We start from the raw sequence: 11,478 nt of genomic DNA, 5'->3' as shown, positions 1-11,478 counted from the left end.
AGAATATACTAATCATATTAAATAGTAACCTTAATATAGTAAAAAAATAGGATATTTCATGATTTTTGAGATTAAGGGTATTTTAGGTACTTTGGGTTGTGTATTTAGTAAATTATTAGAATGAGAAATTAAATGGGTGGTGTATTAAGTATGGAGTGTGTATTAAGTAATTAGGGGTGTGTATTTAAAACTTCTCTTTCACTTATACTGTGGCAATGTGGCTATAAAAAATGAGACTATCAAAAGGAAAAACTTTCAACTTCAATTAAAAATATGAATGACAGGAAAAAAAAAAAATTACGAAAGTTTTGATAAGTTTTTGGTTTTAAATGTTTTATAGTTTGTCCAAAAAAAAATTGTTTTATAGTTTTATTTGAAATGTTTTGTCTGTATCTATAAAAAAAAATTAATTTTTGTTGAGATCTTGTTTTTAAATTTTATTTTCATAAGAGGGTAGAGATACATTTTTAATTCTATTTTTAAAAAAAATGTTTTATAGTTTTATTTGAAATGTTTTGTCTGTATCTATAAAAAAAAAGTAACTTTTGTTGAGATCTTGTTTTTAAATTTTATTTTCATAAGAGGGTAGAGATACATTTTTAATTGAACTTCTATTTTTATTAACATATTAATTGTTCAAAATATCTAGTAAACAAAATTATTTAAATGGGTATTTTAGTCAAACTACTCTTGAATATAGGTCATGTGTTTTGCACATGTTAGTTTTTAACGGAACATTAAGAGTGTGTTTGGATGAGGGAAAAAATTATGGAATTTAATTGAAAGTGAGGATTTCATAATTCCTAAAAGCCAATTCCCTCGTTTGGCATTATCAGATTGGAAATTTTAAATTTCTGTGTGGAAAAAAAAGAAGGAATTCGTTATTTAAATTTCTCACTTCAATTTCCACCAAAATATGATTACGAATTCCTTTGCAGTATTTAATTTTTATTTCCAAAACAAGACTTTTTTCTATTTTATCTTTTTATTTGTTTTAAACTTTCTTAATTTATTACACATTTCAAATCCTAAATAGATGCAACCAAACAATAGAAATTGCAATTAATGGAATTTTAGATTGATGGAGTTAAAGATTCCATCATTTATAAATTCCTACGGATTTTATAATTTTCTCATCCAAACGCACCGTAACGGAAATTAGTGATAGGTACTATTTGAAATAAAATCGAAAAGTTCAGGTACTGGTTGTGATCAAAATTGAAGTTCAGGTACCATCGAGGATAAGTTTAGGTACCATTTGTGATAATAACCCAAACACTTTTAATAAATTGCCAAGATAGAGGAGCTCCTCTAGCCTTCTGCGAAAAAAAAAAAAAAACTTGTAGAAGTAAGATTTTCATCCTTCATTTAGTATTTACAACTCATTCACAACGATAGTGTTTCGAAACCTGATTCATCCACCTTTCAAAAAAAAAAAAAAAAACTGATTCATTCGAGATATTCTGAAACCTTTTTTTTTTTAATAAACATTGACGATTACTTGACAAGTTCTTCAACTCTAATGCCATAACAGATTGAAGTCTAGATCCAAGTCAAAATTAATTGATAATAATTGTGTTGAGATGCCTAATTGTTTATAAATTTACAGGGAGCCTTTCTAATAACGACCACTAAAATGAGGATTAGTTGAAGACTTTTTTGTGAGACTCACTTTTCAATCACATTTCCGCAAATCAGCTGTTAGATGTTTAGATATTTATGTATAGATAATTTATGCAATTTTTCAACCAAATTGAAAATAGTTAAGGCATTCATAATCATGTTTTATCAGTTATGAACATGAACGGTTCATGTTTGACAGATTTGATTCGTCCGTTAATTTGATCTAGTTCAGTACCTTAACAATTAACAATTTAGAAGAAAATTTATAGTATTAGATCACATCTAACGGTTGATTTACCGTAATATAATAAAAAAGTGAGTCTCTCAAACCCTTAATTAGAAAGCCTTCAACTATTCCTCATTTAATTTCCTCATTTTAGTGGTCCTATTAGAGACATGGGGACAAAAGATTTGAAGCCCAAAATCCACACTTCAAATTAAAGTGGAAAAGTCTTGAACACTTCTGTATCCAAAAGAATAATAAGAACCAGAAGTCCAGAACAAGAAGAACAACAACAACAACAACACCCATAAAAATAAAATAAATAAATAAATAAACAAAGAGAATGGATAATCAGATGTCAAGACATAAGATGAACAGAGGTTTTGCTCAACAAATCCAAATTCATTAATAGTACAATGAACTACATCTTTCCCTGTTTTTGTGATCTGTAACTATATATGTCACATCAATCAGCTATATGCTTTCCAATCACATGTTACAAAAATTCAGATGGGTGTGGTCCATCATCCCTCCGTTCAAGGGGAAACAATTACCGAATCGACTCTAATCCTAAATAATTTACCTCTCAAAAAATAACTACTGTAAATCTATAAAGTAAAACCTAGATTTTTGATGTAGAGATGGAGGAAAAAGTAGAGAATCGAGTCTTCCACAGCCAGACATGATGTCACGACAGAAGACCAGTGAGTAGCGGGTGCTCCATATCACCAATCCTCCTACCCTTTCTTCTATCACGATGTTGTGCTCTGCCATCAGATAATTAAAAAAAAAAAAATTAACAAGTTGAAATTAAACAAGATGAAATGCATGTTCGGGAAAAACAAATTTGCAGTTTTGACAACATAGATACTATATTCTGCCAGTACTACAGCAACAAAGAGGTGTTTAGGAAACAAACAGATTCTCCGCAGAATATATTCTTAACAAAGCTTATAACAACTAGGAAGTGCACACTATGCTATCACAAATAGAAAATGGCAACTAAGTATAAAATAGAAAGAGACCTTCTAAATCCAGCACAAGTGAAATAAATGGCAACTGCCATATAGTTTGATCCAATTTTAAGAAACTGTTAAGCAAATGGGAAGTTCTTTATTTGTCTGGTCTGGGTCCGACATATATTTCTCTCACAGTCAAACATATACTTGTAGTTAGAAAAAAAAAAAAAAAAAAGTAATACGTTCAATCGATTTGCGTACCAAATGAGGGTGGATCTGTAAGAAAATCGAATCTCACAATCATGTCACTTGTATACAACTTGTCCACTTGGTAACACTTATTTTTGTGGGTTTTCAAACTAGAAAAAAATATGTATTACCAAGAAATTAAAAAAAGGACCTTGGCAACATGATCACCTTATGCATAAAACCCAAATTTGATTTCAGGATCAGGCCATATCAAATGTCACAAGCCTGCCCGATCAATTTCATACTATCCAATGCAAATCTAGCAAATAGTTTTGAAATGAGTAAAGTATCATAGAGACCTTACACTAGTCGATTGGAGTTCCATTGAAGCAGAATCCTCATTCTCCTGCAAGACAAACCATCAACAGTCAATAATGACAGCTCCTCAGTTGGTAAAATGTACTTAAGAGACGGATGGCCATACCTCAATCAATAAATCCTTTCTGGTAATCAAACCAATCACACGAGATGGGCGCGGAACAACAAATATGTGTCTCAGACCTAGCTGACGGAAAAGATTATATACCTGCATCATCATCATCAAGAGCGATATGAGTCATATGACATTTATGCATCAAGAGTGATATCACTCTTCACAGAAGTAAAACTATATGTCATGATAAGAAACTAGGAAATCTTGAATGAATCGAAGTTAAATGTTCACCTTTGTCAAAGACATATCCTCGGGGACGATGTAAGGAGATGGGTTTAAAAAGGGGGCAAGATCTATGTACATTTCCAAGTCGTCTGAGCTCAGATGTATATCATGTATTGATAATCCTTTACTGGTAGCAGGTTTCACAAACTCGCTCAAAGTGTGCCTGAAGTACAGAGAATCTGTCATAAAAAGATATGATGGTAAAAGAGAAAAGCCAAACTAGAAACCAAAATTCAAGCCTCCACTTGCCTGATAGACCTAGATCCTCTAGGATCACATGGCAAAGGGCTATGCTGGAAATCTACCTTCGACTGCAGAAGTACCAACAAGTGACTGCATCGCAAATCAAATGCAACCAAGTTAAAATATTGTCAACATTTGCACTCTTTGCCTAACAAATGAAATCAGGCATTTTCGTAGAAGAATGAAAACAGCATACCTACGAAGCATTAGTCCAATGACTAGTGTTTCTCCGTTTCTAGAATGATCAATCACCTGCAAGACAATACAACAGGAAACACAATTTCAGAATTTCTATATCATACAAGAGCAAGACACACAAACAAAGACAAAGAGGAGAAAACTTAAGTATGACATACAGGGAAGCCATTGTGGATGTTGCTCCGTAGAATAGAAACCAAATCTGCAACCTTAACAACACGAGGGAAGGAAATCACCTTCATAAAAAGACAATGGAACACCGTGAGCTTGCAAGGAATAAAGTAAGATAAAAGAATAAAAAAATAAGAATGAGGTTGATGCATTATGAGTATGACTGTTTTACAAAGGACTGCAAGTACAATGTGCTCAGACATATAGAAAAATGCTTCCAATGCAAAAAGTAGGAGGGTTAAAAGCCGAAATATTGAGAACCCCTAAATCCCCAATTATCCAATAAAGTCATATATGTCAGAAAAAAGAAAAAGGAAAAATCCTTTTGCCAAAAAGGCTCCTTTCAAATCAATTTGGCTGTAATTATTGGGGTTTAAGGTTGTTCATACTCGGCGTAGATGTGTTGGAATTTGAATGTATAGTACGAAGTTCCTGACAGGTGAACTATAGTAATTGCAAATATGGCTCAATTCTAATGTCTGCGTATGAGAAGTTATTGCTGGTAAAAAATTTAAAAAATAAAATAAAAAATAAAAATAGAGGATACTATAGCTACATATTCACTACACAAACAAGAAAGCCCTTCTATTATATTAGTAAAGCGAGAACAAGCCCATAGTCTGCAATCATATAGAAAGATCAAATTGAAAAGAAGTTCACCCTTTTTCCACAAGCCTCCTTTGCTGTCATCTTCCGCATTTGATATTTGGGTTTTGATTCTAACTGTGGAATGTTTCTTAACCGCGACTGTTCTTCATACAGGCCTTCGTTGAATGCATCTCCAACAGCCTGAAAAGGTATAATTTATAAGTAATTTTCTACAATATCTTATCAAAATAACCATAAGTAAAAATTCCAAAAGATGTACCTTTGAAATAAGAAGAACAAGCATGATAAGAGGCAACAATTTCAGATTATTTGTGATTTCAACCATAATGACACATAGAGACACCGTCATTCGCATTGAACCTCCAAGAAAAGAAGCTGCTCCAAGTAGTGCATATCTAGCAGAACCACCAAGCACAGGAGCAAGTCAATTAATAATTTGCATGTATAGCAAATGTAGATCTAAAGGGAAAAGGTCTGCTAGTAAAGTGCATTTGACTAAACTAATATTATGAGTAAAAGAGACTTACGTTCCCTCTTCAATGTTGAGCTTCTTGTAGAAGCTAACAACAAACATGCCTACAAGACGTCCATATGTTGATCCTATCATTATTCCAGGAACAAATTGACCAGCTGGAACAGCAGTACCAAATGTCACAACTGCTAATGTGTAAAACATAACCTGCATTCAGTTAGGGAGAAAAGGTTATATAAAAATAAAATCAGGGGAAAAAATGTCCAGCAAACTTTGAGGACCCGAATACATTTTCTTGAAGGCATAAGATTAGACAAATGAATGCCTAGGAAGTATACTTGAATTTTAAAATCAAAGAACAGATAAGGAACAGCTACGACACACTCTTTAAGGAACAGAACTACCCAAGTGAAATAATATATGCAAAATAGAGGCCTGGTCAACCAACACCATCTAATTGGGTTACAAATTGCACAAGCATGTTGGTGTATCAGCAATTCAGCAGTATATATACAACAAAGGGAATCGTTGAGCTAAGTAAATAAAGGCAATACCAAGAAGGTCAATAAACTTTGGGCACTGTACTCATGTAATGTTTTTGCACTAAACAAATTCCTGATCGCATCATCCTGCAAATAAAGAAACAGAGTACATAGTAAAACCACCGAGACACCCTACAATCTGAAGGACGAAGATAATGATTACAGAAATTCTCAAAACCTGAGTATTGAAGAAAATAGTTGCAAGATCATTGTATTCCCTGTCCTTGCTGCAATAAAACTGGAAACGGCATGAAATTAGATATGAATAGCCTGAACTACCTGAAAACTTTATACATTTACCAAAACTCTGGACACAACACTCAAAAGGAAAAAGGTGCATCATTAAGTCTCTTATATTAATAAAGCAAGATAGTCCTTAATCAGCAATAACCTATGGTTACATAAGAGACTCCATTAAAAATGGCTTTTGAGTCGGTACAAATAACTAAATGTTTTAAATCAAAACAAAAGACTCTAAATTGAGGAGAAATTATAAATGATTGTTGATATGCAATAATTGTATCTGCAAAAAATGTGAAATACAAAAAATAAAACACATATGAAAATAACATGCTAGGCAAAATGGAAACTGCAAACATCAAAACCCAATAGAAAATCTCAAAACAAATTGAGAAGTAATCAGTTCACACTTACATTAACATAATTTCCATACATTCCTGGAGGCCGCGGGCATTCAATACCAGAATCTGGATCTGCTTCAGGGCATTGACTACATTTTCTTAAAAGTGGTAAACCGAAGGAAATAATTGACGTTATCAGAGAGATGAGACACGCTTCAATTATCTGCATTTTGGTGTTCCACATAACGGGATTATAGAAGGAAGTTGATATTAATTGTAAGACACAGCACTAGCCTTGAAACATACATATATTGACTATATCTATAGTGAAAAGAATACCTTGACTCGATTCCCTTTCTTGTGCAAATAATTTCGGCGCCAGTGAGCAATGTAAAATGTAAGCTGGTTAAACAAGGCTCCTGAAAAATTATAGTAAGAGAAAAAAAAAAATACACTAGATGTCAGGTTTAAATTTATGGGGAACAAGAAAAAGAAATAGAGCATAAAAAATACATAGCTTAGGCACCTATAACATACCCAGTAAACCTCCAATGACCCCAATAACCGCCATTGGCAAGAACTCCTCAAAAGAATAGTCCTCTTGACCACTAAAGATAATCAGTTAGAAAGCTTGCAAAGGCAAAAAACTGAAGAAAAGTATGCAGCTGAAGATGTCTAGAAAAAAGAAGAAATGTTAGATCTTAACTCTGATAAATCCCATATTATGAAGCCACCTGAGCCAAAATGTCCACATTTTCCACTCTTGCACCATCCCATTGCAGTACGCACTACAACAGCCACAATAGCAGAAGTGAAAAACACACGCCACATAAGTTGACTCCTCCACCTTCAAGATCACAAAACAGAAAAGTTGATAAAAATGCAAACATAGAAGCTTAAAAGAAACTTATTTTAAACATTAAAAGGCTTGTAAGATTGTAAACACTAATATATGTATATAACTAGGATTACATTCATGAATATCCAAGAAACACGACATTTAATCGCACACATTAACTGCAGAAACAATAATGGAACTTCATTACCAAGATGTAACTTCTTCCAGTGCAAATAGTACACCACCTACAGGAGCTCTAAAAGCAGCAGAAACTCCAGCTGCACATCCACAGGTTACCTTTTCAAAAAAAATAACACATGCAAAATGAGCACCATCTAGATGTATATCACTTTTATCATCAAACGGAAGAAGGTAACCTTGAAAATAACATTTTTAGCATTACATGCACCAAATTCAGGTCTGTTGTAGTGTGTGTACTACATATTTCTTTCAATAAAACTTTAGTCTATATGATTACTAGATTCTGGATGTCATTACAGATAACTGGATGATGACGAACACCAGAACAACTACTCAGTTTAAGGCATAGCTAGTACTAAAGTCATTTAAAATAAAAAAAATAAAAAACAACCAAACAAACTACTTCAAGAACATTACTATGTCTGATTAAAATTAACAGAAGACCTTGGCAACTCCTTTTGTTTTCAAAAAGTGAGTACTAAAGTCTAGAATTATAGGTTTTCTGAAGTTGCCAAAACGAGGTTCAAAATATAGTACATTCACTTTCACACAGGTGACATATTACTTGGAAAGCGTAAATAACTCACAAGATCACGGCGATCTCGGTCACTATTAAAAATTTGTAGCCACCTGGATCTGAGATGGTATTTTGTAGATCCACCCTGCAATAACACAGGCTTGACAGTGAGGAATCATATGTGATAAAGGTTATCTTAAAACATAATGCAAGTACAAGAATGTGCAAGCAATTGCTTACATACTCTAAAAGTTGAAGAACCCTCCAAAGAAAAATAAAACTAAAGAAATATGTTGCTTTGGAGTGTATAACAATTAGAGGTCTTCAAAAGGGGAATTATGTGCTTACTTGTCCAAGCAAGGATGCAATACAAGCACCAGTATGAACAAGAGGACCTTCTTTGCCTAAAGCTAGACCTCCTCCCACTGAACCAATGCTACCAAATATCTGTGCGGTAGTTACCAGAAGACGATTATAATCTAAAGTACATTGTTCACTCTTCAAAAAAAAACAAAAAAAGTACAGAATACCAAACAAATTCACCACACCTTTCCAATCAATGTTCTGAAAAGTAGGACACCGTGTATGTCGACCCCTGAACATTCGAATAACAGTTAGCAGGAAACTCGGCCTCCAAACATCAAAATAAATGCATTGCAAGTCCATCTCACCATTTAAATACCCCTTGATTTCTGGAATACCAGACCCAGCTGCTGCCGGTGCAAATTGTGTAACGATATATACAGAGGAAAAAACCAAAACTAAGTTGATTAATATGTACACCACGAAACCGGCCAGATATGATTTTTGTATTATAGCAAATGTCAATGCAAATTTCCAGCCTGCAAAGTTCTCAACCGAAATATTGATGAAAACAGCAGCTAATCCAGTGCCTGAAAACAACCGAAACAAATTCCGAAAACTTAACATCAAAGAAAATCCAAAATCCATGATGGTATAAACTCTACTCCAATTGAGAGTAATGAGCGCTTACCGATGCCGATGAGCAAAGCAAAGAACCACTTGACAGCCACATAATATCCAACATAGAGCTTCCCTCTCTGCGCCTATAGTTGTTCAACAAAAACAAACCCCCAAATTAAACCCAAAGCTCCAACATTTAAACCAGCAATTGAAACTCCAGAATTGTAACCAACCTGCTCTTCCCAATAAGCGTAGTTCTCGATGACTTCATAGTCAAGGCTCTCGACGCCGGCGCCCTCGTCGTCCTTCTTCCCCAACCCAAAGACGTCGTTCTCGGCCTCCTCCGAGTTCGGGAGGCGAGACCAGGCCAGCTTCGGCGCCTCGATCCCATTCTGCAAGTGATTCGACAGCATCGCCGCCGTCGTTGGATTCGGATTTTTTTTCGGATCGAACCCTAGGAATTCCGAATTCGGATTTCGGCGAGTCCCGGACCGCAGAGCATAACCGATCGGAGATTTCCCACCGTGTTTGAATCGAAATCAGAAAATCAAAAAGAAGTAGCAGCTTTTGGCTTTTGAGTCGTGGAGAAGTGCTTAAAGGGAAAAGCGCTTCTTGAGTTTGGCGGTAGAATTACTCTCCTTTGGGCTTTGGCTCTGCTCTGTCGCTTTTTACTATTTTTTTGTTGACTCTGACTCTGAAAATGTAACAGGTGCTGGTGGTCGAGATCGTCTACAGCGGCGCAACACTGTAAGATTCTGAATTCGATTTTGCGGGATTATTGAAGGCTGAGGCGAGCGATGGAATTTCACTCGGTTGGGAGGGTGACGTGGGGGGAATTGGTTGGATGAGTTTGAGATGAGTGGCGTAGGGGATGGTAGCCCGTGGGGTCGCTGGGAGAGAGAGAATGTGTTCGAGACCTACGGTTGAGTAAAAAATAAAAAATAATATGGTTTGGTGCCTTGATGGGGACGGCAGACGTGTCCAATGAAGGTGAGCAAAGATGATTATTATAATCATTACTTAGTACAACAGTAATCACGTTGTGAATTTGACTTTTTACCATTCATCGGACATACTTTCTAGACTCCGAAGACATTTTGCGACTGGATTATATTAAATATCTTTTTTATTTAATATAAAAGATTGAATAAGTGTTGAATTACTTACACCGTCAATGTGTAGAAGAATTTTCAAGACTTGTTGGTAGTTTGGTACACATATTTTATGAGTTATGACAAAAAAAAATACAAAAAAGCTTGGCACAGGTTGAGTTCGACTCATGTTCGGTTTATTTTCACATTTATTCAAGTTTGGCCAAATTTGATATTTGAAATATATATTCTCAAAAAAAAAAAAAAGTATTTGAAATATTTAAGTTCCTATTGCCCTTGAAGGCTTGAACTAAACTGGCTGATCCACCGAGAATCTGGTGCCGATAACCAGGGCATTTCTTGCTTCTTGCCGATAATCAATTGCAACTATATAAGAAGGAACTCTCCATAAACATCTAGATGCAACAAAGCAAAGCAAGTTTCATCAAGAATCAATAGTGGGCATTTCATTAATATATACTAGCCTCTTGACACGCACTCTGTGCGTGCCATTTGGCCGTTTATTTTTGAAAATTTATGAAAATAGATAAAGATTGAAAAACAAAAAAGAAAATAAATGGATAGTGGGTAGTTATTTTCAGTTTTATGGCTAATATCAATTTCACCATCTCATGATGAAAATATTGTTATTCTTCATATTAATAAACTATGGGCATTACAGGTACTTCAAAAATTTAACTATTCTCTACAGAATTGGCTTAATTAATAAAGAATATATATATATATATATTTATACTATTATTAAGAGAAGAGGCTTTGTTAGCCAAAATCTAAAATTTTGACAGAATTAACCCTAGAATATTAATAAACTTTGAAAATTAATTAAATCACAAGGATAATTAAGACATTTACAAAATATATTTTTATTAAAAAAATTTGAAAAAAAATATCCACAACCCACTTTTCTCTCTCCCATTTTCTTTTCTCTGCAATAACCAACTTTTTTCTTTTTTATTTTCTGAAAAAAAAATTTAATAACTTACACATGCAGAACATGTGTGGAAAAATGCTAGTATATATATATATATATATATGTCCATCTAGTTTAATTGAAGCCGGGTGGAAGCGGAATCATGAATTCATGATGATGGAAGTTGGTGCTGGGTTCAATTAGGGGTAAAGTTGGAAATAAATTATAAACTTTTTTTTTTTTTTTTTGAAGTGAATAAATTAAATTATAAACTTTTGCTTGCTGGGTATTACTAAAAAATTTACTGGGTTTATTTAGCAAGACCCTTAATATATGCTCATACTATAAAGCTTGCACGTGTTTTGAAGCATGGCGCATCTTGGCGTTTGCACTTTGCAGTTTGGTAATTTGTATTTGTCCATGTACTTGTCAAAACCGAATATGAATA

General features: G+C 34.1%; 1 protein-coding gene across 1 annotated transcript; it reads right to left on the bottom strand.

Moving 5' to 3' along the window:
• Positions 1-2,227: 2,227 nt before the first annotated feature.
• Positions 2,228-9,662, bottom strand: LOC133709017 (chloride channel protein CLC-d). Its single transcript, XM_062134615.1, has 23 exons — positions 9,242-9,662; positions 9,079-9,151; positions 8,756-8,977; positions 8,633-8,679; positions 8,433-8,531; positions 8,155-8,229; positions 7,575-7,663; positions 7,235-7,375; positions 7,066-7,136; positions 6,868-6,947; positions 6,602-6,751; positions 6,126-6,185; positions 5,960-6,034; positions 5,461-5,612; positions 5,193-5,328; positions 4,985-5,113; positions 4,312-4,389; positions 4,152-4,207; positions 3,962-4,045; positions 3,719-3,875; positions 3,479-3,580; positions 3,354-3,400; positions 2,228-2,613 (listed from the first exon to the last, which is right to left on the bottom strand). Exons 1-23 carry the CDS (start codon positions 9,419-9,421, stop codon positions 2,535-2,537), a joined length of 2,382 nt encoding a protein of 793 aa, XP_061990599.1. The 5' UTR covers positions 9,422-9,662; the 3' UTR covers positions 2,228-2,534.
• Between the last annotated feature and the right edge of the window lie 1,816 nt (positions 9,663-11,478).

Source organism: Rosa rugosa, chromosome 5 (genome assembly GCF_958449725.1).
Source record: "Rosa rugosa chromosome 5, drRosRugo1.1, whole genome shotgun sequence".
In the NCBI taxonomy this organism is placed as follows: domain Eukaryota; kingdom Viridiplantae; phylum Streptophyta; class Magnoliopsida; order Rosales; family Rosaceae; genus Rosa; species Rosa rugosa.
This window is presented reverse-complemented; position numbering and strand designations above follow the sequence as displayed.

Coding starts and splice junctions, on each gene's coding strand:
- LOC133709017 (XM_062134615.1), bottom strand. CDS start 9,421: ATGCTGTCGAATCACTTGCAGAATGGGATCGAGGCGCCGAAGCTGGCC. Junction 8,680..8,755: donor AATCAAGGGGTATTTAAATG/GTGAGATGGACT, acceptor TCGAATGTTCAG/GGGTCGACATACACGGTGTC. Junction 6,186..6,601: donor TGTATGGAAATTATGTTAAT/GTAAGTGTGAAC, acceptor TGCCGTTTCCAG/TTTTATTGCAGCAAGGACAG.